Below are 25,059 nucleotides of genomic sequence, written 5' to 3'. Positions count from 1 at the left end.
AATATTACAGCGGACTGTCATATTAAGAGTATTCTCACAGGATATACTCAGAAATCTGGATAACTAAAGAATATATAACTGAATGAAACTTGATGATTGATTTCTGTATACATGTCCTATAAACATGAGAAAATAAAAAAATTAAACGTTTCCATCAACCCCTCACCATTTTCTGGCTTAAAGGTTAAACTTTACCAGCATGGGCTACATTTGATATGCCTGAAGTCAATGGTTCTGATGACACACAGTCTGCAATTACTCTCTTTGCATCTTCTCATAAAAGAAGGGAGACAATTTGTTCAGTGAATGAGGTGGAGATGATACTAAAAGGCAAGCAGAGTTCTTAAATAAAAGTTTGAGACCACCACTGTTATGCCCAGCAGGCATGAGACTTCAGTGGGTGAAAGAAAGACAAAGACGTAGTCAAAAAATCTTAGCGAGGGTTAGAAGCAAGAAAACAACTATCAGTGACCTAAGCCATAAATTACAAGACAAAAATCTAAGTCAGAAGGACAGCAGAGAGTTCAAAAACCAGCGAAACAAAACAAATATTTTTTTTCCCCAAAAGGTCTGAAGAGTTTTGGGATCAGATAGTCAGATAGGGAAGAATATCCCTGATTGACCCCTTATCTCATCATGACGTGAATGACAGTCCACAACCTCTAAGGAGACACACACTCTGGAGGGGTCTTAGCAATAGAAATCAACAACAATGCCATCAGAATGTTGACAATATAACATCTCGAATCAAAATTAAAACTATATATCTTGAAAACAAATTAACCCAATGTATACCTTAAGGCATAAAATCCCCCAGCCAAAGCAAACAATATTCAAAAGAAGAGTCTCTGACAACCACACAATCAAAAAGGCAAAACAAGATTACAGTTAAAGAAAAAAGAAAAACAGGCAAGAGTAAAAACAACATAAACCGAACCTTAAAAAGGAAAAGGGCTTTCTTTTATTTGAAAGAAAGTGCATAAACTTAAACAGCATACACCTTTCCCTTGTAAAAGATGGCTTCCTAAAACGACGCGACTACACCCCATCAATATACAATGCATCTGGAAAGTATTCACAGCGCATCACTTTTTCCACAATTTGTTATGTTACAGCCTTATTCCAAAATGGATTAAATGCATTTTTTTTCCTCAGAATTCTACACACAACACCCCATAATGACAATGTGAAAAAAGTTTACTTGAGATTTTTGCAAATTTATTAAAAATAAAAAAATTGAGAAAGCACATGTACATAAGTATTCACAGCCTTTGCCATGAAGCTCAAAATTGAGCTCAGGTGCATCCTGTTTCCCCTGATCATCCTTGACATGTTTCTGCAGCTTAATTGGAGTCCACCTGTGGTAAATTCAGTTGGACATGATTTGGAAAGGCACACACCTGTCTATATAAGGTCCCACAGTTGACAGTTCATGTCAGAGCACAAACCAAGCATGAAGTCAAAGGAATTGTCTGTAGACCTCCGAGACAGGATTGTCTCGAGGCACAAATCTGGGGAAGGTTACAGAAAAAATTTTGCTGCTTTGAAGGTCCCAATGAGCACAGTGGCCTCCATCATCCATAAGTGGAAGAAGTTCGAAACCACCAGGACTCTTCCTAGAGCTAGCCGGCCATCTAAACTGAGCGATCGAGGGAGAAGGGCCTTAGTCAGGGAGGTGACCAAGAACCCAATGGTCACTCTGTCAGAGCTCCAGAGGTCCTCTGTGGAGAGAGGAGAACCTTCCAGAAGGACAACCATCTCTGCAGCAATCCACCAATCAGGCCTGTATGGTAGAGTGGCCAGACGGAAGCCACTCCTTAGTAAAAGGCACATGGCAGCCCGCCTGGAGTTTGCCAAAAGGCACCTGAAGGACTCTCAGACCATGAGAAAGAAAATTCTCTGGTCTGATGAGACAAAGATTGAACTCTTTGGTGTGAATGCCAGGCATCACGTTTGGAGGAAACCAGGCACCGCTCATCACCAGGCCAATACCATCCCTACAGTGAAGCATGGTGGTGGCAGCATCATGCTGTGGGGATGTTTATCAGCAGCAGGGACCGGGAGACTAGTCAGGATAAAGGGAAAGATGACTGCAGCAATGTACAGAGACATCCTGGATGAAAACCTGCTCCAGAGCGCTCTTGACCTCAGACTGGGGCGACGGTTCATCTTTCAGCAGGACAACGACCCTAAGCACACAGCCAAGATATCAAAGAAGTGGCTTCAGGACAACTGTGAATGTCCTTGAGTGGCCCAGCCAGAGCCCAGACTTGAATCCGATTGAACATCTCTGGAGAGATCTTAAAATGGCTGTGCACCGACACTTCCCATCCAACTTGATGGAGCTTGAGAGGTGCTGCAAAGAGGAATGGGCGAAACTGGCCAAGGATAGGTGTGCCAAGCTTGTGGCATCATATTCAACAAGACTTGAGGCTGGAATTGCTGCCAAAGGTGCATCGACAAAGTATTGAGCAAAGGCTGTGAATACTTATGTACATGGGATTTCTCAGTTTTTTTATTTTTAATAAATTTGCAAAAATCTCAAGTAAACTTTTTTCATGTTGTCATTATGGGGTGTTGTGTGTAGAATTCGGAGGGAAAAAATGAATTTAATCCATTTAGGCTATAACATAACAAAATGTGGAAAAAGTGATGCGCTGTGAATACTTTCCGGATGCACTGTATGTGTGCATATGAGACACACTCCACTGTATTATTAACAATGCAGAAAAATTACTATAAATTTCTCTTAAATTTGAATTGTCATGGACAGGCACATGTGAAAACCAGAAAAGTCAAAGTGAAAATGATCATCAAAAAGGCAAAACAAACCTCATGGCCTATAAAAGCAAAACTAGGAGTCACAAAGTAAATGAACCTGATAAGAACTACAACTCTTTAAAGAGACTTGCACTAAGGAAGATTTTACTGACATGTCTTTAATCCATCATAGCATACTTGAGAATCTGGGGGCTGCCATTTAGCAACCTCGATGAAGTCACACACTGCATCAATACCAGTCATGTGACAGCAATTGGATCTGGTTGCCAAAACAACATGGCAGCCTCTAAGAACACAAAATGGCATTGAAAGAAGACAAAGTAGTTTCAGAATAATATCAATCAATTCAAAAATTTTGGAATAATATGGAAGAAAATGTCTGACTACCTTGTCCTGCATTCAATTGCTCCTGCTCTCTACTATTCAGCAGGAGCAATTCGGTCCACCCCAGGAGTGCCTATCACTCAGCTCCTTTGCATGGCTTCCCCAGATTCTGTTCTCTCAAATTTTCTCCTTACTTCCACAATTATACTTTGCTTTTGATTTGCTCCCTTCTCCAGCGATTGTGTTGCCCTAATAAAGACCCACAAAGTGGAATAACTGAATTGATCAAGCAACCTCCACACCAAACACCATGCAGCGGTCCTCTTTCTCAGCTATGCGTACTTACAGAGCCCTAGATGCACTAGTTTACTCTAAAACCCACACACTGCTATGTACCCCTTACGAACTTTACCACACTATAACCCATCTATACACAACATTTCAAAGAAATGGTGATCAAGTATCGAAATGCAGCTAAACCAGTTAAATGACAACTCATTCTTATAATAATTCATTTCACTGAGCAGTTATTAGAATGTGTATTACCTGACAGACATATTAGAGCTCAAAAGTGATAATTATAATGTACAAACTATATTTTAGTTCCCTATAAAGAGGGTCAATGCTGCATCTTAACACTGAATAACTTTTGTGGTTCTTCATCAGTTTATATCGGATGCCTCTTGTCATTTTTTAGGAAACTGGCCGAAAGGTCAGGAATATCTCAGCCAAGATTTACTCCAGCATGCCCACTGCGTTGGAAGCTATTAACCAACCAGTGAGGCATTACATTCAATTTTTGTATGATGTGGGTGCACATACATAACACGTGTGGTTTCCAGGGAGCACTGTAGCTCACCAAACACCCAACACAAATGGCTTGGACACAAGTTGCCAATGAATAAGGATTTTATTGTGTTTCCCAAACCACAATTACAACTACAAGCACAGGTAGCACTGTCTGCCTCCACCCGACTCTGGCTCTCTCTGCTCCTTTTATATAAAACCCAGAAATACTTACGGTGTCCCAAAGCCATGGCCTAGGAACACTTCCTGGTAAGGTTAGAGCCCGACTAAGCAGGGCTCTCTAGTCCCTTCTGCATCACCTGGCGGCACCCACAGAACCCAACAGGGCTGAGGCAATGAAATACAATTCCCAGTGTGCCCTGTGGGGGCTGCCATTTAGCATTCTGCGAGAGACAATGTCCTGCACAAGTTTTCTCCCCTAGTCCTTCCATGTTCTGGGCATCCCAGTCGAGCAAGGTTCCCAGTACAACAGTACAAAAGGTTGCCAGTCTCCATGTGGCGTCTTCCACATGTTTTTGCCAATATAAAAAAGGCGATTTGCAGCAGTGTTTGGTTTTACTAACGTAATTGAAGCAACATGGGAACCTAGAAAGAATGAACCTGTTTATTTGAACCGTAAGCAGTGTGACTAACACCAATGGTAGAAGGTCGCCCATTACCCACTGTGAAAACATCATCTATATTCTTGTGAATACTTCCCATCTTTGAAGATGACTCAGGTTGCACCTTATAAGTATTTAGTGACCCAATGTCATTCAATAAGTTATTTGCTTTGTTGTTATTGAAATTCTCCATTTTAACTCCTTTTAATAAAAACAAATAAAATTATCACAATCAGGAACTGAACTTTGCACTCCTAAAGTATCTCCTGTGGCGGATGGCCGGGGCCTTTGCCCGGCCAGGACGCCCAAAGTGTAGAAGGACCGGGGAAAAGAGGATTGTTGGGACAGTTTCTTCCCCGGGCCGATAGAGGGCAGCCCCCTTGGTTTTCAGTGGGGTCACGGGTTATGAGCATGGAGGCGCAACCCTGTTGGAACCAGTGGCCACTGCCAGGGGGTGCTTGGACCTTTCCAGGGCCTTATTTGGTCACACTTCTGCCACACCTGGAAGTGTAGCCAGAAGAAGCTCATTAGAAGCTCACCTGGAGTCCATCCAGGTGCCTTATAAAAAGGAGCCGCCTCACTCCGTAAGTGGCCAGAGTCGGGAGGAGAGGACAAAGCCTGAAGAGGAGTGGAGGGACAAGGACTGGCGGCAGAAGGGACTGAATGGTGTTAGTGGTGTTGCGTTGTGCTTACTTTTGTGGTAAAAACTGTAGATAAACGTGTGGAGTGTGTCAAAACATGTCTCCTGCCTGTCTGTGTCTGAGTTAGGGTGGCGGTACACCCCCTAGTGGCTCACACTCCTCATTATTCCTACCACTGAGCCACCAAAGCCAAACTGACCAATCAGACTGCTTGAAGGGGCTAGACACACACAACCAGACACTAGAATTTTATTGCATAGCAGATAGAATCTAGTGCTTCATATGTTCATCATCACTTTTTAGTAGTGAACTGATGATTCTTTAATCATATAATACTTTTTATATAGTAATTCATTATATTTTTATTTATTAATTACATTTACTGTATATAGTACTTTTCTAACCTTTTCAAGAGTCGGGAGCCACTTCAACCACCACCAATGTGCAGCATACACTTGGATGATGTGACAGCAGCTATTTTTGCACCAGTGCACTCATCACCCATTAGCTATTAGGAGGTGAAGTAGTTAGAGTGCCTATGAGGGACAGGGGATGATTAAGGGACCAAAATGACAAGGTCAAGATGGACAGCTTAGCCAGGACATTGGGGAACACCCTACTCTTTTCAAAAGATACCCAGGGATCTTTTATGACCAGAGAGTGTCAGGGCCTCAGTTTTTTCTCTCATCCGAAGGACAGCACCATTTTTGCAGAACAGCATTCCTATTACTGCAATGGATCATAGGGATTCACACGTAGACCAGAGGGTAAGCACCACCTAATGGCCTCATCAACACCTCTTCCAGCAGTAACCTCAAGCTTTCTAAGATGGTCTGCCATTCAAGGGCTGGCCTAGCCCAACATGCATATCTTCAGATGGCTTACCTGAAATTCACATGGTATGACATTGAGTGTACACATTTAAGGCATAATGTCACATCTATCCTGTTACACTTTTGGAAGACAACCTCATTGCTTGCCTTGATGTTTGATGGAGAGCACTGTGCAACTTGTATCTTCAAAATTTCTCAATGGTGCTCAATAGAGTTGATGATGGGTGACATACTAGGCCACTCCAGCACTTTTCACTTTGTTCATTCTGAGGAATGTAGCAGTGGCTTTGGAAGAATGTTTGGGCCATTGTCATACTGAAAAATAGCCCGACCACCCAGGTATGGAGAGAAGCATCTTTTGTTTCAAGATTTTGAAGTACCTCTGTGAATTCATGATGACATTTATGAAATACAGTTTTCCCATTCTGCAATCATGCACCCTCATATAAGGACATTACTACTGCCATGCTTCACTGTGGCAACCCTGAAACCTTTGCTGTGCTCCTTCTCCTTGCAACTCCAAACACTATAGGCAGCATTGTGTCTAAAAAGATTAATTTTGGTGTCATCACACCAGAGAACAGATTTCCAAAAGTCTTTACTATTGTTAATACAGGTCTTATCAAAGGCTAAACTTCTTCTACTTTGACTTCAGCAGTGGCTTCCTGTGTGGACCACAACAGTGAACTCTGATTCTGTGCAGGGTACATCTTACTGTATGGGATGAAATTGGCACTCCAGTTAGGCTTTCCACAGCTTTTGCCAGCCAGCCCTGAAGCACTTGTTCTGTGATTTTCTTGTGCTTTTCCATAGCTAAAAATCTTCCTCATGAGGTGATATCTTACAATGACAGCCTGAAACTTTCAGTGTACTTGTCACAAGTCCATACTAGTTGAATTTCTGTACCACTTTGATACTGTATTGTGGCTTAATATCAGTGACTTGCTGATGTTCTTGTACCCTTGTCCTTTTTTGTGTAATGAACCAATTTTCCAGCCTAAGTTTACAGCTAATTTTCTCCCATACCTGTATGCTGTCACTGTTAAGTATGGACACTAAGTTTGGGGGTCATTCAGTGGGTTAAGTGCCACTTTTAATTGAAGGTGAACTTATTATCTGCTGATAAATTACCTTTAATGTGTCTCAGAAAAAATGTTTCGAGTATTCAATGCCATTTTACAGGGGTGAATTCATTTTTGAAAGATGGCGTTTTACTATTTTGTAAAAAATAAAATCATACTTATTAGTATAAGTTTCTTACGTTGTAAACAGAGATGTCTGGATTTGTTAGCTTTCAAAGGGGGTGAACTCTTTTATGCTGTATGTTATACCTCAGGGTGCGACATAATTTTCACTTTATTTATATCTTATACTGTGTTAAAATGTGTAGATAACACACTTCATTGCAGCACTGAAATAAATTATTCCATGGACAAAGCAACATGTCACCACAAATTTACAAAATAAAAATCAGCAGTAGGGCACTGTTGATTAACATATAGATACATCCATTTCCTTCCAGAAAACACAAAGTTGTTCCAGCAGACACCCACCATTAGCACAGCCATTAATTAAGAAAATATGGAAGCCCCCATTTAAAGCAGACAGACAAAGAAGAACAGAAAATCACAATTTGATCACAATTCAATCACAAATGAGTTTCTGGAAAGTATGGTGATGTTGAACAGCACAGCTTGGGTTCAGATTCTGGCCTGGGCAGTGGCTGTGTGGAGTTTACATGCTCTTGCTCATATACAGTGTCCTCCATAATGTTTGGGGACAAAGACATGTTTTCCTTGATTTACCCCTGTGCTGCACATTTTAAAATTACAAATCAAACAATTCAGACATGAGCAAAATGCACATTGCAGACTTTCATATAAGGGTATTTGCATACATTTTTGAACACTTCATCTATATGCCCCCCCCCCCTTTCAGGACACCATAATGTATGGGACACAGCAATGACAGATCTATTAAAGCAGTCACATTAACTTCTTTGTTGCATATCCCTCACGTGCAAAGAGGTAAATCAAGGAAAAATGTGTCTCTGCCCCAGACATTATGGAGGGCACGGTACGTATGTGTGTTATGTTTACACATCCCAGTTTCCTTTCACTCTGCAAATATGCTTACTGGGCACTCCAACCTGGCTGAGTATGTGTGTGTACATGAGTGTGCCAATTTGCTTGGAGCGAACAACTTGCATTCAATCATACAGTTAAAGGCTTCACGTTCTAATGACTCTGTATAGGAACTAAATATTTAAAAGCATCACCAAGTAAAAAGTGCTTACCTTGGCAGTAGACTCATAGACATCCCTCTGAGAAGCATTCTCATCCCAAATGGCATCAAACTCCATCATGTGAGGCTGATGTCCCTTTTATTAAAAAAACATTTGGAAAAAAGAAAAATCACACAGTATAATTTCCTTATGAAGTGTCCAAGCACAATTTGCTTTGTATGACTTCAGATATACACATAAATACTGCAAACTACAAAAAAAAAAGTATATTTGATAATAAGTCATTTTCTGAATTCTGCTTTGTGAAGTGCTCATTTCACTAGGAATTGACACCTATCCAGACACCATTAAGAGGCAGACAAAGCCATCCCTAGATGGCTTATCAAGTGACAAGTGCACATATGACCCTACTCAGTTGGAGTGGGCTAACTTACAGTCACCAGGTATCGTGCATTTTCAATTACATTGTTATTTGTCACTGGCAATTAACCCCATCCCTTCTATATGGACAATTAAAGCCAGACTCTACCAAAGGAGGAAGTCTCATTTAGACCTGGACGAACCTAGAGGATGAAATTCCGTGATCCTTACTTGCTCAAAAGAGCCATTGCTTTCAGAGCAGAGAAAACTGCTTTTTGTTCTGTTTTGTGCCCATGAGAACCTGTTTTGTTGTTTATTGCCACAAAATTAAAAGGGGCAACCCAGAAGTCACCCCAACATTTTCTATGGGTTCCTGTATTCCTTCCGCCCATCCACACCATTATACCAAAGACAAAAGTGGGCTCTCTTAGTAACTAAAGATCAGAGGTACTTACTCCCATTGAGATGAAAGGCTGTGTGAGACTGGTGCTAAAATTGAATATTCCAGATAGTTTGGATCTTCACTAGTTTATTGCCACAACTATACACAAAGAATGCCATCATCTTATTCACTTCACATGTGCTGGCAAACACCCTGCTGTGCATAAGTATTGTTTATAGACTAACGCTTTGCATTTAAAACTGTTGTACTATTAAACCACACTACTAGACTTGAAACATAGTTCAACTCTCTTCTTCTGCAGCAGACCCTGGCATATGTGGGTTACTAGCATCACTTTCTGTACATTAATCTCCAACATGGACACCCCACAGGGTAGTGTATCCCCAGCTGTACTCCTCGTTCATCTCTATTTGTGTAGTTAGACACAGCTCCAGCTCACGTTTGCTAATGACACCACTATTACAGGCCTGCTCACCAACAATGTGAAAGATGGCTTACAGAGAAGAGATCAGATTCTCACAAGGTTTTGTGGGATTCATGAAACAATATCATGTTGTGAGTGTTCCTGCGAAATGCACAATTTAGCAATGAGAAAAAAGTGGTGGGTTTTACTTTTTTTCACAACACTAAAACTGAGAAACCCTTCTGTTCATACCCATGAGGTTATCACCAGCATTGTAATTCTAATGGACAGAAGTCCTCGTAAGTCAACATGGCAATTATCATAACAGAGGGGTTGAGGTCTGCTACAATGAACATGATATATCACTCGGATGTTTGCACAACTGCCAGTGAAAAACATTTCAGGCTTTAACATGGTCAGAAACATCCACTTTTATAAAATACTCTGATAATAATAAAATAACTTTTCAAGTGGAACATAAGATTTGATCCTAAATTGTCCCTAGTGTGTGCTTGGTGTGTGGGTGTGGGTGTGTGTGTGCCCTGCCTGGGATTTGTTCCTGCTTTGCACCCTGTGTTGGCTGGGATTGGCTCCAGCAGACCCCCGTGACCCTGTGTTAGGATCTAGCGATTTGGATAATTACTGACTGACTGACATAAGATTTGTTATTCTACTATTACTAATAAAACTCAAAAAACACTAAGTCCATTCTTTGAGTGTATATATATATATATATATATATATATATATATATATATATATATATATATATATATATATATACACACACACATATACACATACATACTGTAAGTACATAAAGTACATACAATATGTATATAGTGACTTGTTAAAGGATGAGTCTGCTGATCACTGAATAAGCGCCCGACCCGACACAGATTCACAATGGAGGCACGTATTAAATAAAAAGACTTTTATTGTTTCTTCACCTGTGGGGCAAGTCTTCCCCGTAATCCCCACAGACACAACACAGTCCCAAGTGTAAAATAAACACACAAAAACACACCACACACTTTCCTTTCCTCCTTCTCTTCCACCACCACTCCTCCGCCAAGCTTTGTCCTCCTCCTCCCGACTCTGGCCAATAAGTGGTGGTTGCTGGCTCCTTCTATTAGGCACCTGGGACTGCTCCAGGTGCTTAATTGCCGACATCCGGCTGCACTTCCGGGTGTGGCGAAACTAGTACCCAAAAGGGTCTACCAGCAGAACATATGCTGCAGGGGTTTCCCGGCCAGGCATGAGCCCCGGCCACCTGTCACAGCTGTTTTGTTATTTGTTTTTACTTCAAAGCTCTGAAACTCAAAATTAGTTTTATTTTTTTCTGTGACTTTCTAAAAGTAGCAATAGTATTCAATCCCCACTCTTTCGTATTTTGTAGAGCCACCTTTTGCAGCAATAAGATCTTTTGGTCTTTTAATGTAAATATGTATAGCTGTGCACAATGTCCACAGTGACTTTGGTTCCTTCTTCTGTCCAGATTTGCTCCAAGTTGACCCTGCTGTAGTGCAGTTTTTAAACAGTGTCACAGATTCTAATCAAACGGATCTTTAGCTAGGCCACTGTAGGACAATCACCTTTTTTCCTTCAAACTACAAAAAGACTACTTTGGCCCACTCTATAGAAAGACTGCTCTACCACAAGAATAACTCACACAAGCTTCATTTCTGTAGCAGACTAAAATCAGGTCTCTAACATTATTTCCTTGCATTTTCCAAAACTAATTCCTTCTTCATTTTGTAACCAGATGTCCCATTTCTACTGATGAAAAGCAGCCCCACTGCATAACACAACCATCATCATACTTCATTGTACTTTTCATTTTCTGTCATTTCAAAGTTTGCACAATTAATGGGTAAAAAGAACCCAATGTGTCCAAAGAGCTACTGGAGCATCAAACATGGGAAAGCAAATTAATTACTTTATTGTAATTAAACCATTTATATGAACCTCCCAAGGAAGAACATACAATTTAAAGGACAAGTCAAAGGAATTGCAGTTTTCTGTCATTGTCCAAAAAAATCCTGATAGTAGCCAAACTTGGGACATTTGTATACCATCTGAAAATGTATTATTTTTTCCCCACTGCTGCACATCCTAGTGTGGCAAAGCATGGCAGCCACACTCACACCTGGTCAGAGTGTGCATGCAGTGGTGAAAGGAATGTACTAAAATAAAATTAAAAAAATTTAAATGTGTATATGTTTAGCAATATAAAAAATAACCCACAATAATTCCCTTTGTTTTTAAAGTTCATTAACAACATGCCCATTTACTGTATACAGGCAGAAGGCTATTTCTGTTCATCTCTATCTGTACTGATTTGCTTGGGTTGGTCACCTAGAAACAAAAAGGCATGCATAGCTACGGTGGTATCCACAAAACACCATAAAAAAGCTGACTGGTTCATTAGGCTACTAAATAAAACAAGGGGGCCGTTATTTTTCTTGGAGCGGTTACTGTTTCTCATGCTTTTCCTTCTCTTAACATTGTACAAATGCACGGATAACTTTCAGCCTGCGGTTCTGGGCTCTGGTGATGTGCAAAGTTTGGGTATTTCCTTATTATGAGGATCATCAAAGACTGAATGGACACCACTCATTGCCCAAATCTTTATACATAAGTCGTATATTCAAACAAGGTTTTGTTTTTTTCCTAGCACGAATAAAAGTGAAGCAGATGAACAAGAAGAAACATGTCAATGGTCCAATAAGTATTCAAGAGGCATGACTGCAGAATCCACAAGAAAAGCTCAGAAAACTCCATGTTTGATGATTGGGATGAATGGCTGAAGCATTTCAGGAGCTTCACCCCCATTTCAAAACCAGTGTTTTGAAATGAGCAACTAAAGCAATATTACCATAAAAACTGATCCATATTGAATCACATAATATGAATATAAGAGCTTGTTATATGATACATGCAATCTCCAGTCATTTCACATATGCTAAACATGCAATCTCTGAATTAGATTATCCACCCCCGTCCTACATGAAGCAATTTTAACAATCATTTACTTCACCACAAAGCTTTGTGGATATTTAACTCTTTAGACATGAATTAGTTAAATGATTTTTTTATATGTAAATGCTTCCACTTCCATATCCAGCTCTTTGCTTCTTCTTGCTCTTATTTCATTACCGCATGATCTGACACTGGAAACTCTCCCAGAAAATCTTTGCTAATCCTTTAATTTTACCTCAGTTTCTCTAACTTCTTGTAAGGGCATTTGCAGTATATTACTGATACTTTTCTTCATTTTACATTATATTCTCTACTTTTCATTCACCCCATTTTCCACATTGCAATTCTGTTATTATAAGAGGTATGATTTATTGTGTTTTCAGCTTACCTGTGTTATACACCTAACATGAAAGATGCCAAATCACCTCTTAGGTTCGTTACTTAATGGGGGTTAGGAAGAAACATGAAAACCAGCCATGTAACTGTTATCTATAATATCTCACCTGTCTCACTGTCCACATTGTACCCCACATATTCAAAACTTGGGACCTCTATCAGCAGGCTGCTTTGCTGATTGTCACTGCCTTTTACATAAGTTACAGTTCACATTTACTTATTTTGCTGAGGCCTCTATACAAGGCAAATTACAACATTTGAGATACAGTTTGTTACATTTGTTTTGTTTTTTCAATTTCAGGTGAAGAGACTTGCTTTTGGTCACATAGTGTCAGTACCAGGACCTCAGGGTTGGAAGTCCAAATCCTTAACCACTATGTCACACTGCCTGCCATTGTGACATTTATTATCAAAAAATTTTGAATTTTTTACGACGTTCTACTTTGTCATCTACTGTTTGTTTTATTTCTGGTCCCAGGCTTGTTTAAATCTCTTGGCACAAAGACTTGTCTCACGGGACATTAAAGTGTCTCTTTGAGAAAATCACGTCGTCTCCTTTGAACATTCCAAGATTTTTTTTTTTTATAATAGATAATAATAATAATAATAATAATAATAGATTACATTTATATACCGCATTTCTCACTACTCAAAGCGCTTTAAATAGACAAAGAGGAACCACTTTGACTGCCACCAATGTGTAGCACCCACCTGGATGATGCAATGGCAGCCATTTTTACACTAGTACACTCACCTAAGAGTGAATGTGTGGTAGTGAAGGGGTGAAAGAGAAACAGCGAGACAATCAGAGAGGGGGGATGATTAGGGGGCCAGAATGGACAAGGCTGTGATGGGCAATTTAGTCAGGATATGGGGATAACCGCTACTCTTTTCAAAAGATGCCCAGGGATCTTTTATGACCATAGAGAGTCAGGACCTTGGTTTACATCTCATCTGAAGGACGGCACAATATTTAAAGCTAAGTGTTCCCATCACTGCACGGGACATTGGGATTCTTACACAGACCACAGGGTAAGCACCCCCTGCTGAACTTGCTAACACCTCTTTCAGCAGCAACACAAGCTTCTTCTAGATGATCTCCCATCCAAGTACTGGAAGGGCCTATACATGCTTAGCTTCAGGTGGATGACCTGTTCTGAAGTGCAAGTGGTATGGCTGCTGGTGAGTGTGATTGTTCTCATCCCAAGAAAATTCTCTTCATCATCTTTCTTCAAACCTTATTGTTGTTTGGATATTTCAAATCCCGTTGGGATATTGTACTTTCTGTATATAACTGTGGTGTCCATTTTCCAAATGAATATAAAATTGGTCCTTTACTGTATAATATGTTTTTATAGTAACCTGCTCTTCTTTCTTCCGACAACATGTTCAAACCTGTGTAATTCAGTTCAAGGTCAAGGGGTGGGGTGGAGTCCATCCTTAAAGCATTGAGCATAAGGTGCGAAGAAACTCTGGTGTTAGTCCTTTATAGGGTGTGGCAGATGGCCAGGGCCCATGCCCGGCCGGGACTCCCCTTCACTATATGTTCCGGGGAAGCAAGCATGGGCTACCCAATACTTCCCCCGGGACGCTAGATGGCAACCCCCCTGGGTTCCAACAGTGCCTCGGACTCCCACAGGGTTTCATGGGAGTTGGAGTTTGGTGCAGCCCTGTTAGGATCTGCAGGCTCCGCCAAGGGGTGCTGCAGCAGGAGCTGCTGAGCCCTTATGGACAGTGTTTTGGCCACACCCGGAAGTGCAGCCGGAAATGGGCAATCAAGCACTTGGAGTACTTCCGGGTGCCTTATAAAAGGAGCCAGCAGCCACCACTCGAAGGAGCCAGAGTCGGGAGGAAGGAGACAAAGCTGCCAGGGAGGAGTGAAGGATTTAAAGGAGAAGATTTGTGCTTGTGCTTTTGTGTGTTAGTGGGACTGTGTTGTGCCTGAGGAACACGAGGAAGACGTGGTCCCCAGGTGAAGAAAGATAAAAATGTTATTTTACGTGTGCCTCCAGTGTCAGTCTGTTTCGGGTCAGCGCTCATATATCGCCTTTATCGCAAAGGCTAACTCAGTTACACACGTACACAAGGCCATTTTGGAATCAACAATTAACTTAACCTGCGCATCTCTGGGGATGGGAGAGGGAAATCTGGGCATCAAGAGGAAAACCTGGGTGAAAACATGTAGAAATGAGCACTGTGCTACCCTGCCTTTTTCATTAACATCATTTAAGTGAAAAAACTAAAGTAATCAATTGGTTAATATGGTGATGCATGAAGAAACTAGTACTAGATGATCACCCTACCCAAAACTATTGGGTGTGTACCATGTGACTGACCGATGTATGGCACAGTGTTAGTTCCTACTTCACACAGGAAAAAGTTATAGTAAAGCCCTGTATGTACAAACCTTCTGAGGTGCTGTTCACTACAGAAAAGTACAACATACAATAACTTGTCAAAACTGTAGCACGCCTAGTGCCCAACACTGGCATCCACTTCATTCGCTCAGAGCTTGCTCTACCTCAATATCTATATATATAATTCACTAAGCCAGAAGACAAGTAGCCGACCATGGAAAGCACGCCGGAAGGGGCGTGGATTCACTAAACCGGCGACAAGTAAGATTCCAATGGCACACGCAGGAAGGAGCCACGCCCACCAACTCTTAGACCATTGGATACGACGAAAAATCACAGTCACGCCCACCAACTCGGACGCGACGACTCGAAAAACATGCTGTCATTTCTGTTTGTCTGTGCCACAGTCCACTTGCAGCTCTGAGCCACGTTGACTTTTCATTAGTCAACCTCAGTGGAATCTTGGTTCACACAGAGGCAGCGCCAGAGAGAGACAGAGGCACACACAGGCAGTGCGAGAGAGAGAGCCGCACGCACACATAGGCAGCGACAGAGAAACAGAGGCACACACACACACACACACAGAGGCAACGCCAGAGAGAGACAGAGGCATACACAGGCAGCGCGAGAGAGAGAGACGCGCACACACACAGAGGCAACGCCAGAAAGAGAGACAAGCGCACACACAGGCAGTGCGCGAGAGAGAGCCACGCACACTCACAGAGGCAGCTCGAGAGAGAGCCACGCACACTCACAGAGGCAGCGCGAGAGAGAGCCGCGCACACACACAGAGGCAGCGCCACAGAGAGACAGAGGCACACACAGGCAGCGCAAGAGAGAGCCGCGCAATCCTTTAAAACTGAAGTTAAAACACAATGAAGGAAGCAGTCTTTAAAAACCAATAAGCCCTGTGCCTCTTTTTCATTAGCGTCTCACCTGCTTCAGGCCCTGCAACAGTCGAGACGCTCTCTCTGCAGCTGACCTTCTCTGTGCCTGACTCCACTACTCTCAGTCGCCTGATTAAAAATGGCCTTTTGAAGGTGAGCTATGGACCCGCTATACCACAGGAACACATTGCCTTCGAGCCTGCTCTCGCTCACTCTAACGTACCGGCTTTCTCTCTGTCTCCTCACTCGCTCACACACTGCACAGGGGAGAAATGCCCGAAGCACGAGTCTACCCTGAAACCGTTTCAGCCACACTTCCACGCCCCTCGCTACACTGTGAGTGCGATGATTATTTATCTAGCAAGATGTAATAATCCGAGATGAATGCGCGCCCTCGCGCTGATTGAAAAGCCAATATATATTGAGTCTACAAAACATGATCGGCAAGCCTTTGATAGGCTGCAACAAAATGATGAAAGAACGGGCGCATTTTTTTCACACAAGCTGAGTGGGTGGGTGTTAGTTAGTTAATTAGCAACTCGAAGGATTTCAAGATATAATATACACAAGAGGTAACACTGCAAAAGTGGCCCAAACCAGAAAAGACAGCTGGCAAAAAGTGGCTGACAAATTAAACGCGTGTGCATTGTACTTACTGAAAGCAACGTTACGGATTTTCCAAATGTTCATTTTTTTCCCTCTGCTTAAAAAACATTGAAAAAGCGGCGCGGATTGGTTTGCAGTGTGTAAAACAGTTTGTTTGTCGCGGATAATTTGCTATCCACACAGGGAGGAACTGGGAAGCGAACCCACAATCTTCCACTGTCTCCTTACTGCAAAGCAGCCGTACTACTACAGCGCCACAAGGCAGTTAAAGAATGCACCGGGCCACATGTTCATTTTTTCCCCTGTGCTTAAAAGACATTAAAAAACTGTTTCTCAACTGTAACTCCGGAACAACTCAGTACGCGAAAAGCGGCCAGAATCGCAAGCAACAATGAAAACTCTACGTGACTCACAAGTAGTGATGGGCCGCTCGATACTAAGGTTTCGACACTGTGTCAAGCTTTCGAAGCACTGCAGATTTTAATACTTGATCGAATAATGACATCTGTGATTTAAGGATTTCACATTTTCTTTCTCAGTGTGCTTACCTATATCATGGCAAAGTACAGGGATAAACCTTTATTTTCTGTCTACTCCGTTTTAATTAAGACAGACCAAAGAAAACATTTAAGGCTATTAAATGTGATCTCAAGAAAAGATCAGGGTTAATTATAATACTAATAACAGGAGCGATTATAATGATACAGTGCAAAAGTAAATACTAATTGAAAGAGCCGGGAATGCATGAGGTGAGGCGTCTTATTTTGTTTAACTCTTGCTATCGTATAGTGCATTCTGCCTGTCGGCATTAGTTATATTTATATTTTTTAGACATCAGACACTAGAAGCTGCTGACGAACCCTTCTCTTCGTTGTCAGTCTGTAGCTACGAAAAAATAAAAGCAATACGACTTTTAACAGACGTCATTGAAGTGTATCATAAGTTTCTGTAACGTTAATGAAAATGGCCAGGAGGTGTCACTAGAGAGGTGAGTGTCAAATGCTTCGAAGCTTCGATACGATTTCCGACACAATTGCTTCAAACGTGTTGATGCTTCGCGAGGCTTCACCCCGCCCATCACTACTCACAGGTTACTGAACGAGAAATCAGCAGACTAGCATGACGGATGGGGCGTAATGGGCGTCCTTCCCCTCTCCTCCGGATTTTTCAAATGTTAATTTTTTCTCTGTGCTTAAAAATCATTAAAAAAGCGGCCTGATTATGCGGCGTATGGTACGCCACGGGTTGGCTAGTCTATGTTAAGTCATGATGCAAGAATGCAATGTGAATAATGCAACCAAGCAGTAGAAAGGCAATATGAAAAACATATTTAATATCTGATTGATCTAGAGGTACTGGGCATACATGCTTACCAATCCAGTAAAATTATCAAGCAAAAGAATAGATTTTTCTCTTTACTTATTTTTACCTCATATTTGAATTTGCTTCAATAACAACCAGCGACCACAACTGATATATAAAGTGTCTTATTGATATGAAGATGCCAGACATACTTACCAATCCAGTAAAACTGTTGTGTCAAGGAATAGATAGTTACTTGACGCAATACTAACTTACCCTTCCTGTGTCAATTATTAGACGGTTTGGCTCCTGCACCTTAAGAGATCTTTTACTTTCATCTGAAATTGAGCAAAAGGTTCAATGAAGATTAAATACAGTTTAATCAAACAGAGTTACAGATGAAGTCACTGTAAAGCTGAATACCATGTTTCTGTTCTTGGGGACAAATCCTAATCACTACTTGAAAGCTTTTGCTGAATGCTCTCTCTTTTGTTCCAAGACAACTGCTCTTAATTTCTTTATATTTACTTCTGCAAAAAAAAAAAAAAAAAATTAAACACATTTTAGAAACTGAACACGCATACCTTTGTGTTAAAGGAGGAATGGTTGCTTTGAGGCTAAGGATCTGCATTGGTATCTAGAAGATTGTCGGTTCAAATCTCATTACTGCCAGAAGAAATCCTATTCTGTTGTGCAAGGCCCTTAACCTGAAAATTGCTCCAGGGGCACTGTACAATGGCTGACCCTGCTTTGACCCTGCTCCCTGACCCCCAAAGTTCATGAGAAAGGATAATTTCACCTGAGGGATTGACAAAGTATATCAAAAAATAAGCCACTGAAATCCCTCCGTCCATTTTCTAAAACCATTTAATCCACTTGAGGGTCACTAGGTGTTTGAGTTTGTCCCAGCAGGTCCAGCAATAAGTCAGGAATCACAACTGATGTAAACACTCTCAACTCACTGACATAGCAGGAATTTAGAGTAAAAAACTAAACTAACCAGTGGGCTGGATGGGAAAAAACACATGCATATTGGGAACACATGTAAACTACAAAGTCAAACTTGAACACATCCTCTGGAAACTGTAAGGCAGCCTATACTACCTGCTGTACCACAGTGCCAAACATTCTTGATATCTAATTAATTAACTAAATTTGTACTTTGTACCAAAAAAACAGCTGGTTAGATTTTTAAGAAATGTGGACTGCATTTGTAGAATAGCCCAGCTTAAGCACTGACAGCGCATTGGCACACCCACCTAGGCCAAGCTATTAAAATATATTGTCTATCAGCCTGAAACAAAATAGCAGCCCTGAACTCACAATGAAGCATACTACAAAAAGCTTGACTAAGACATCTGCTTTCTCAGCACTGACAAGCATATCTATTAATCATTTTAAACCATCCAAAACTGTGCAAAGGGGCAATACTTCAAGTTAAAATACTTCAGCAAAAATAATTCAGGAAGCAAGCTCAATAAGATGTGTTAAAGAGGAATTAGTACTCATCCCCAGAATTCCCTTAGCACTAGCTTAATACCACACTTAGTTCAAATGCCACCAGTTATTAGTATGCCATACCATGACCATGACCATTAAGGTGCCGGGTTAGGATGAATCTATCGAAATGCCCGGTATCAACCAGACTCGGGCTACTACTTCCATGGTCGGCATTGTGTGGCATATTCAACTTTTCATTTATGCCCCCAGCTCATTCAGTGGTTAGCTTTTACTTTATTTTCTGTACTATAACAGATTTGAATTTCTGATACAGTAACTTTCTATTTCAGTTCGATGTCTTAAGAAGAGAGAGTTTCTAAATGATTGTGTGGAGGTTAAACAAATTTTGTGATCAAAATTCAACTCAATATTCATCTCCATCTTTATCTGCTCATGTAGCAGACCCCACCTTAACTAAAAATAATACTTAACAGGAAGCACTGCACTAACATTATGTAACGGTACTAACAAGTTGCATAAGCCAGGGATGGATCATCCATAGCATGAGCTAACATTCCATCACCAGTACCAGGGGCACTTATAAAAACAGCAAGCCTGCAAAGTCGCAAACACTATTCCATATAGTGCAGCAACAATGGCACTGACAATATTGGTGTCAGCATTGAGATGAGTCTGATTTAGCAAAGCGCCAAGCAGAGTGCCATGTGTAGGATGGGGAGAAAAATGGCCAATAGGCTACTAAGTCTGCAGCTCCATCAACACTTCTCCACCTGCTAAGACCCACTGACCTGAGTGTGTGGACACCGGTGGAGCTTTCAGCTCATGCAGCTGGGAAAAAATGTGGCAAATTGAGTCGTCACTGACCCCAGGTAAACCTTGTAAAGCAGGGTAAGTGGTAAAACTGCAGAGACCAAGGATGGGGCAGATCGCAGAGGCATTAAAGAGCAGCAGTGGAAGAAGAGGCTCCAAGCCAAGACCCATACTTGGAATGGTGTCTGAGCATCAGTTCAATGAAGGAAAATAGCCAAGAGACCGGTACACACAAGGCGGTTCACCTTGCTCCTTGTAATCAACAGATCACCACACAGATGTGTAGTATTTAACACCTCTACTGCACTGATTGACAAGCAGCACTCAATGTTGTTGTTGCATCACTTAAAAGCAAAGAGCTCAAGATCCCTGCTGATGTGCTTTTGCCACCAGCCACAAGACCACAGCAGAAACAAAGACCAACCCACTGTTTCAAGGAGTTGGCAGCTACTTTTAAGGGAGGGCTATGTAAAGGTGCTGACAAGGTGCATCAGCCAGGGATCAGTCATTCCTAGTATGAGCGGACATCCCACCACCAGTGGCAGAGGTGCTTTGAAACAGAACGATGAAGGCTAAATGTTGTTTTCTTTAACCTTCTTTCCTTTATAGCATGAAAATAACCTTTAACCTTTTTTCCTTTGTTCTCTGACACAGTCCGGTTTTGAATTTGTTGCAATGCCATTTTGTTTTTCTAGCTGTCGCTGCCATATTGTGGTGTCATTGTTTTAATACAGCATCATGTTTACAGAGGCTGTGATCCATGACAGCACTACCACTACTGTATAAAAGGTTGGCGCTTCAGACCTCTCATTGTCCAAAGTTGTGGATACTTCAGATCATTTCTGAAGTGATTGTGTATGTTAGTAAAACATTAAGGACTGTGACTGTTGCTTTGATTTTAAAGGATTTTTTTTTGTCCATTGTGATTTTTCCAATCTTCCATCTACTAGTGCTTTTGCATTGTTTAAATGATGTACATATGAAACTGTGCATGTATGTCAGCTGTGCATATGTGTATGTCAGAATTCTCTTAAAATGTGTTGCCACTCAGCATTGAGGAGTGAAAAGGGGTTCCTGTATAGACAGGAAGCCATTCCGTATCAGTCATGTTTAAAGGGAGTATGGTAATTAATCAGGAAGAGAAAAAAAAACATGAAGGATGACTGGAGAAAGTTGGTGTTGAGATGAAGGAAAGCCATAAGGTAAAGAATTACAGTTACAGTTCCAAATGGAGGATTATATACTAAAGAGGACCTTACGGATGGAAATGGAAGTATGCTTCTGAAGTCATCATGGTTGAATCTGATATTCGCCTCATTGGAAATGGAACTGGTATGAACTGCCTAATCTATTTAAGGCTGTTCATCTTGAACCTAAGTGGTGATCAGTGTTATACGTCTAATAGGGTCATACTATGACACATTCTTGTAGTGTTATGTGAGTTTAAAGTAATGTAATGAAGTGAATCTTCAATCACTAAAGTAAATTGTCCTTTATTCTCATTATTTAGTGCGTTAACATGCACATAGATAATCAGGTTAAGGTGAATAACCAGGTTAAAGCAGAAACCTGGTTTCTTAATAATCCATGTTTAGAAAGGCAAGTAATCTTCTGCAGTTCAAAATGCTCGGATGCCATTAAACAGCACAAAAAAAGAGCTACACATCATCATCAGTCACTGTGAATCCAAAAATCAGCATGATGCCTGTGATAATTTTTTATCTTTTATAAATATGTTTAGTCCAATTTATTTATAGGTTTCTGTTACCAGACTGCATACAGCAAACTTCTTTATGTTTGGTTGAGCGACTGAGCTCTGTAAAGGACTGGCATAATGGTACGTGTGTTTCTTGCTTTTCATCCAGTGCGGCTTGAATAATAATGACACAGGTATTTTTACTCAATAAGTATTGCATTAGGTTACTTATTACATTAAAATGTAACCAGACAGTCGTTACTTTTAACATGTCACTTTATTGCTCTCAAGATTGAGTTGCAGAGTTTAGCGCTGTACTGTATTTTCAGCTCATCGACATAAATGTAGCGATTTCTGAAATATTGAGACAGCCAGAAGAAGAAATAATACGATCACCTGAATGTTTGCCTCTGGAAATGTATTTTATGGATGCTTCTACCCATGGCTGCCAAAAGTGTGAAGCAAACACATGTATAGGCTGACAGACTGCAACGGACATAAGCAGACTACAAAATCCTTAACAATAGCCCAGTTACAGGTTTACATGGTGACATAATCAGGTTAATCACCGAGAAATCTACCTCTGTTAATTTGGCGTCTTAGACATCGTAATGCTGTTGAAAAATTCTGCTTTTGTATTATGCTAAATACGACTTATAATATATAATTTGTGAGCTTAATTTTAGTGTGTTTTTATTTTGGAATTATTTAGATAATGGTCTTAAACTAAGTGACCAAGACTATAACTATGTTTTAGGGCTCATATGACATTCTGTAATCAAAATGTTCTAATCAAAACTGAAATAGCCAGCATGTGCAAATGAGCTCATTTGTACATTAATATTCATAAGTAAGTTTACCAGTGTGTTGAATTTTGGAAGTAGATAAAATTCTGGCGTATATAGAAATTAAAAAAAGTGGTGTGAGAGACGGCTGCACAGTCGGGATGCCTGGGACGTGGAAGAACTGTGAGAGCGCCAAAACCTCCCCCGGGACACGAGAGGGCGACCGCCCGGGTGTGCAGGGGAGCCACAGGATCGGAGCTTGGAGGCTCCACCCAGTTGGGGCACGTGGCCCCCGCCAGGGGACGCCCAAGCGTTCCAGGGAACATGGACTGCAGCACTTCCGCCACACCCGGAAGTGCTGCAGGAAGCTCGTCAGGAAATACCTGGCGCACATCCGGGTACTGGATAAAAGGGGCCACCTCACTCCATTCCGGAAGCCAGAGTTGGGAGGTAGTGTGACGGAGCTTTGCGAGAGAGGAGTGGAGACGGCAAGAGAACAAAGTAATAAGGACTGTGAGTGATTTGTGCCGTACTGAAAGAAGAATGAAAGAGAGCGTGTTTTTGTCGAAGCTGTCTTGGTGTCTGTTCATGGTCGAGGCCGGTCTTTCACAGTGCTTAAAGAGTGTCATTGTTTATTAGAATGTATATTTTTAAGTTTAGATAAAGTAACCAGTATAGAATGTGAAATGGAGGCTTGGGGCATTAAAATTAACATGATCCATGTTTAGCCAAAAGTAAATTAATCAGCAATCAACTAAACCATGCAAAGTTATTGGTTGTCCCAAATTTTTGATTGATGCAATATCTTTAGTCTGGTTGTTTATGGACACTTGGCAAAAACTGATAAGTAATAATATAAAGCTGTGTTTGTTCATGGTAAATTCTTTCAGAAGTAGTGATTTGAGTGTGGCTCAAAGCGACTCAGCAAGGAAAGGCTTTCAAGCATACTCTTGGCTTCTGTTAGATTGTATAGCCCCTTTCAAAGGTAGCTTATATTGGAGAAAAAAAACTCAGCAGGAGCAGCATTCATGATGGCTCTTAGGTTTTGCTAGGGTATTCTGAAGCGCAACACTTATAGTTGGGGAAGCAATCAGAAGACGGATCAACACGTTAGTGAATCCTGGTAGGAATGTCTTGCGAGTGAGCCACTTCCAGGCGGTGGTATTTTTTTTTAATAGAATTTATTAAAATCATACAAACAAGTCAAACTTAAACTAAATTCAGTTCAACCCCCATCCAAGAGAATGAGAGGAAAGCTAACAGCCAGAGTAAAACTTTGAGAAGAAAAGAGGGTGGAGAGTCTTTCTCCCCAATATAAAAACTTATTCTAAAATGTTATTGATTAGATCCTGTCAGGTTTTAAAAAAAAGTTTTGAACAGATCCACTAAATGAGAATTAGATTTTTTTCCAATTTCAAATCAAGTACATAATATCAGTTAGTGGACTTAAAAGAGGTGTGCTGGATTCGTCCACTTGAGCAAGGTAAGTCTCTGTGCTAGTACTGAAGTAAAGGCAATTACAATTTGTCCTTCTCCAATTTAAGCCCATCTGGGAGTACACCAAACACAGCTGTTAGTGGATTAGGAGGGATTGTGACACCAAGGCTGTCTGATAGGCATTTAAAATTTTTTGTCCAGAATGATGTTAATTTGGTACACGCCCAAAACCTCTGGCCCAGTGAAGCTGGAGCTCAATTGCAAAGTTTGCAGGTTGGATTTTGCCCTTGCTCATCAACATGTAGTGTTATATTGTGAGTTTTGATCATTTGTGTTACCATGGAAAGGCTGTTTTTTGGACAATGTATTTTTTTAGCCCTTGTATGTGTATTTTCTATATGAAACATGAAAAAGTTGTCTAAACACTTATTATTGACATTTGCCTTACTTCTCTATTTCATCTCAACCAGTCACCCACTGACAGAAATGCACTTCTTTTTACAGTGTTTATAAGCCAGGGTAGACTCTACTAAAATTCAGACATTTATGCTAGATATCAATAATTCAACTTATCTTTCAGATGCCATAACTGAACACATTTAAAGTCTATGTATTACAGTTGAGCAAGACTTTGATAATAATTTCTGCTATGCTAGTATGGGAATGAACAGGTCTCTTTGTCCTTGCAAAAAGATATCATTCATGTGTTTAAGGAATAGACCTGTGCTTTAGGGATCTCGCACTCAGAGCTCTTTTGCTTATGACATGCATTTTTTATTGTTTCTTTATCACAGTGAATGTTGTTGGAGCCTACATATTTATGAAGTGAATTTTAAAATTTGTCCCTTTGCCTCATGTAATCAGAGAACTATGATAGATAGATAGATAGATAGATAGATAGATAGATAGATAGATAGATAGATAGATAGATAGATAGATAG

At 40.8% G+C, this 25,059-nt stretch overlaps 1 protein-coding gene across 1 annotated transcript in view; it reads right to left on the bottom strand.

Annotated features, from left to right (window-relative positions):
* The window catches only part of si:ch211-63b16.4 (kinesin heavy chain), a 142,175-nt gene that overhangs the window by 101,856 nt on the left and 15,260 nt on the right, over positions 1-25,059 (bottom strand). Inside the window, exons 2-4 of the mRNA XM_051919660.1 lie at positions 18,353-18,459; positions 18,206-18,267; positions 8,285-8,368 (exon numbers count right to left, since the gene is read on the bottom strand). Of these exons, the coding sequence (XP_051775620.1) occupies positions 8,285-8,368; positions 18,206-18,267; positions 18,353-18,459 (253 nt within the window). The remainder of the gene's footprint in view (positions 1-8,284; positions 8,369-18,205; positions 18,268-18,352; positions 18,460-25,059) is intronic.

Source organism: Erpetoichthys calabaricus, chromosome 15 (genome assembly GCF_900747795.2).
Source record: "Erpetoichthys calabaricus chromosome 15, fErpCal1.3, whole genome shotgun sequence".
In the NCBI taxonomy this organism is placed as follows: Eukaryota; Metazoa; Chordata; class Cladistia; order Polypteriformes; family Polypteridae; genus Erpetoichthys; species Erpetoichthys calabaricus.
This window is presented reverse-complemented; position numbering and strand designations above follow the sequence as displayed.